This window comes from Bidens hawaiensis, unplaced genomic scaffold (genome assembly GCF_021521415.1).
Source record: "Bidens hawaiensis isolate Kalapana, Puna unplaced genomic scaffold, B.hawaiensis_p1.1 tig00036859_1, whole genome shotgun sequence".
NCBI classification, from domain to species: domain Eukaryota; kingdom Viridiplantae; phylum Streptophyta; class Magnoliopsida; order Asterales; family Asteraceae; genus Bidens; species Bidens hawaiensis.
In genome coordinates this window covers 108,041-111,559 of record NW_027496444.1, presented here as the reverse complement: position 1 = coordinate 111,559, position 3,519 = coordinate 108,041, and the positions used below count along the sequence as shown (strand labels likewise).

The window sequence follows — 3,519 nt, the reverse complement described above, 5'->3', positions numbered from 1 at the left end:
ATATCCTTAGGGTCTGTTTGGAATGAGGTAATGAAATGAACGATGGAATGGAATGGACAAGGGAATGGAATGGATAAAGAAATGAAATGAATCATTACCATTTCATTATCTTGTTTGATTACCACGTAGGAATGAAATGAATAATCACTTTATTATTATTTTTTTGTTAAATAGTAAACTATACACTCACATACTTTTGTCGGCTAATGAAACGGTAATAACATAATACGATATAATAATAAAAATATAATAGTAATTATACTACAACAAAATAATAATAATAATAATAATAATAATAATAATAATAACTGTTGATAATTTTCATTCCATTCCTTAAAGGAATGAAATAAAAAATACATTTTATTAATGAATGAAAAATGTTATATATGGAAGGAATTTCCTTCCTTAGAAATGATTCATTCAATTGATAAATGCCAACCAAACATGTTTTATTTCGTTCATTTGGAATGTTCCATTTCATTCCACCTATCATTACTTCATATCAAACACTACCTTAGCTTCGTACATATAACATAACCATATCATGGAGTAAAGATGAATGCCAATGCTATTGAGCATAGATCTCATGGGTGCTCGATGCATTAACCTTCAATGAAAGATACGAACTTCCATGAACACGACTTAAAACCATTTGGTGTAACGTCTCAATTTGTTTACATTGGACGTAATATTTGGGTCCGCTCTACTACAAGTTATTTTCTGTCCCTAACTTGGGTCCGTTCCTCACTACGAGTCACGTTCCATGCAGACAAGGCTATCTATCCATTTAATTAACATACATGCATAGTAACAAATACCAGTGTAACACTACGTCTTATTCTCACCCTATGTATTCTTTCATGTCGGTATAGTCATTTGATTATATATTAAAAAAATTGCTTATGTAACTAACTAATGCTCGTTGTAATCGATATGTTTTCCCTAGTAATTGATTTTCCATATTTGATTAACTAAAAGCCAGGTTGGGATTGAGTTTGAAAATAACTTATCGGTTTTTTTTAAAAAGCAATAAGTTAAAAAAGTGTTTTTGCCAATCACAAAAATCTTTTTTATTTTAGCTTTTCAAAAAAGTTAAAAACTTTGTTTCCAAAAATTATAAATCCTGACTTTTCAAAATGATTTTTGAAAAAAAAAAACCCATAAGTTAATAGATTGTTTTGAAACTCAAACCCCAAACATGCTCTAGATATCTAACGTTAGTCCGCATCTACAAAAAATTAATCAAATTCAAATAAGAAATATATCTTATAAAATTTCAAACGCCCTCGCTATTCATCATTTGCTCTGTTAAAATGACCCAACAAAGACATGGAATTTTTTTAGATTGGGTGATTTAAAGAAAAAAATAAGTGACTTTAGATAGTTGACGAAACTTTTAGTGGCTTTAGTTAATTTGCTATCTCCAAATAGAGGATTATCGGTACAAGTCAGCTTACTTTCCGCGTGTCTCCACGTCATCCAGTTGTTCAACAAGTGTCGTCCACGTTAACGGGGTGTGACATGTGGAATCTGCTATTTGAGATAGTGGATTTCACAAACTCCTTTTACCCGACATTTACCACTATCCGGAAACTCTTTTTTACCACCTGGGCGTGTCATCACCGTAGGAATCCGCTATCTCAAATAGCGGATTCCATATGTCACACCTCGCTGACGTGGACAACACCTGGTGAACAACTAAATTATATGAAGAGACACGTTGAAAGTAATTTGACATGTATTTGTAATTCGCTGTTTAAGATAACAAGTTATCTAAAACACTTTTTTTTTCTTTAAACCACTTAAACAAAAATAATCCAAAGGGATGAGCCACGCCATTCTCTATTCCACGATGTTGACTTCCACGTGTGCCTGACGGCGGCCCAACGTCAAACAGCATGACAAAATCTGCCTTCCGCGTCGGTTTGTGTTAGCGATGCGTCAGCATCGTATTAACTCCGGTTGTTCCTGGACACGTGGGGATGGGTCCCATTGGTACTTCTTGTCTGTGGTTTGACTTTTCAATGCATTTACACTTCTTAACCTTGGTTCTATTCAATGTTTTTTCTTATGGTAGGCTGGCCGGCCCACTATACCTTCCTCGGGTTTAATTTGGTGGTTTTAAGACTCATCGCTAGTGGGGGGACACCATGGAGGGGTCGTGGTGAGGTGGGGGGCGGAGGGAGAAAGGGTGGAGGGGACGATGGGCGTGAGGGTGAGGTGAGGGGGCCACCACCAACGGCTAAATTTTTGACCGTTTAAAAAATAAATTAATAATATAAAATACTATATATATATATACTATTCACCTAATCTCTACAAACATCCCATTCTCCTATTTAAACTTTATAAAATTTTCTCCCCAAATATGTCTTCCCACTCATCTTTGACACCCGACTTCGAACCCAATATCGACGATATTTCCAATTCGGATTCAGAGGATGAAGCGATATTTAGTGTCGTTCTAGAGGCTGCGCGACTCGTAGTCCAGCATTGCGAAAGCTCACAACCACTAAAAAGACAGCCTCATCTTCAACGGGATTGCGTAGGTATGCATGACCGGTTGATGAAAGATTATTTTTCGCCGGACGCGACTTTTGATTCGGAACGATTTTGGCGTTGTTTTCAGATGAGTCACCAACTATTTTTACGAATAGTTGGTGATTTAGAAAGCGTTTATGCATTCTTTCAACAACGGGCGGACGCGAGAGGTAAACCGGGATATTCAACAATGCAAAAATGCACGGCGGCAATTCGCCAATTAGCGTACGGGACTGCGAGCGACGCCATAGAAGAGTACTTACAGATGTCGGAGATAGTGGCTCGTGAAGCGCTTCACACATTCTGCGAATGTGAGTATTAATATTCTAATTATTTATTTCAAAACCGTAACATTTTAAGCATGAATTTTATAAAATTTATTAAATTTAGGTATTCCACAATTATATCATAAAAAATATTTGAGGAAGCCGACTCAAAGCGACGTACAAAAAATATACGAGGTGCATCAACAAAGACACGGTTTTCCCGAGATGCTTGGTAGCCTCGGTTGCACGCATTGGGAATGGGAAGCCTGCCCAGTTGCTTGGCAAAGTCAATATCATCGGGGTGATCATGATGACCCAACAGTTATTCTTGAGGCATATGGCATGCGTTTTTTGGGATACCCGGTGCAAACAATGATGTAGCTGTGATTAATGTGTCCCATATTTTTGACCGTCTCACAAACGGAGTCTCACTCGACACCTCATTTTCCACGAACGATGTCAACTACGAATACAGATATTATCTAGTCGACGGTATTTATCCGGAGCGGGCCACGTTTGTTCTTAGCTTTACGTGCCCGACTGACGAAAAACGTCAGTATTTCAAGAAAAAACACGAGTCGCCCAAAAAGACATCGAACAGGCATTTGGTGTATTAAAGAAAAGTTGGTCTATCATTAGGCAACCGACTCGTTTTCTACAAATTGATAAGTTAAGAAACATAATGTACACTTGGATTATCTTGCATAATATG

General features: G+C 37.1%; 1 protein-coding gene across 1 annotated transcript; it reads left to right on the top strand.

Moving 5' to 3' along the window:
• The first annotated feature begins 2,368 nt into the window (after positions 1 to 2,368).
• Positions 2,369 to 3,188, top strand: LOC143588885 (uncharacterized). The gene is made up of 2 exons (XM_077069783.1): positions 2,369 to 2,852; positions 2,932 to 3,188. Exons 1-2 carry the CDS (start codon positions 2,369 to 2,371, stop codon positions 3,186 to 3,188), a joined length of 741 nt encoding a protein of 246 aa, XP_076925898.1.
• Positions 3,189 to 3,519: the final 331 nt, after the last annotated feature.

Excerpts from the sequence above, each read along its gene's own strand:
- LOC143588885 (XM_077069783.1), top strand. The coding sequence starts at position 2,369 with ATGTCTTCCCACTCATCTTTGACACCCGACTTCGAACCCAATATCGAC. Across the intron at positions 2,853-2,931 it reads GCTTCACACATTCTGCGAAT|GTATTCCACAATTATATCAT; the intron begins GTGAGTATTAAT and ends TATTAAATTTAG.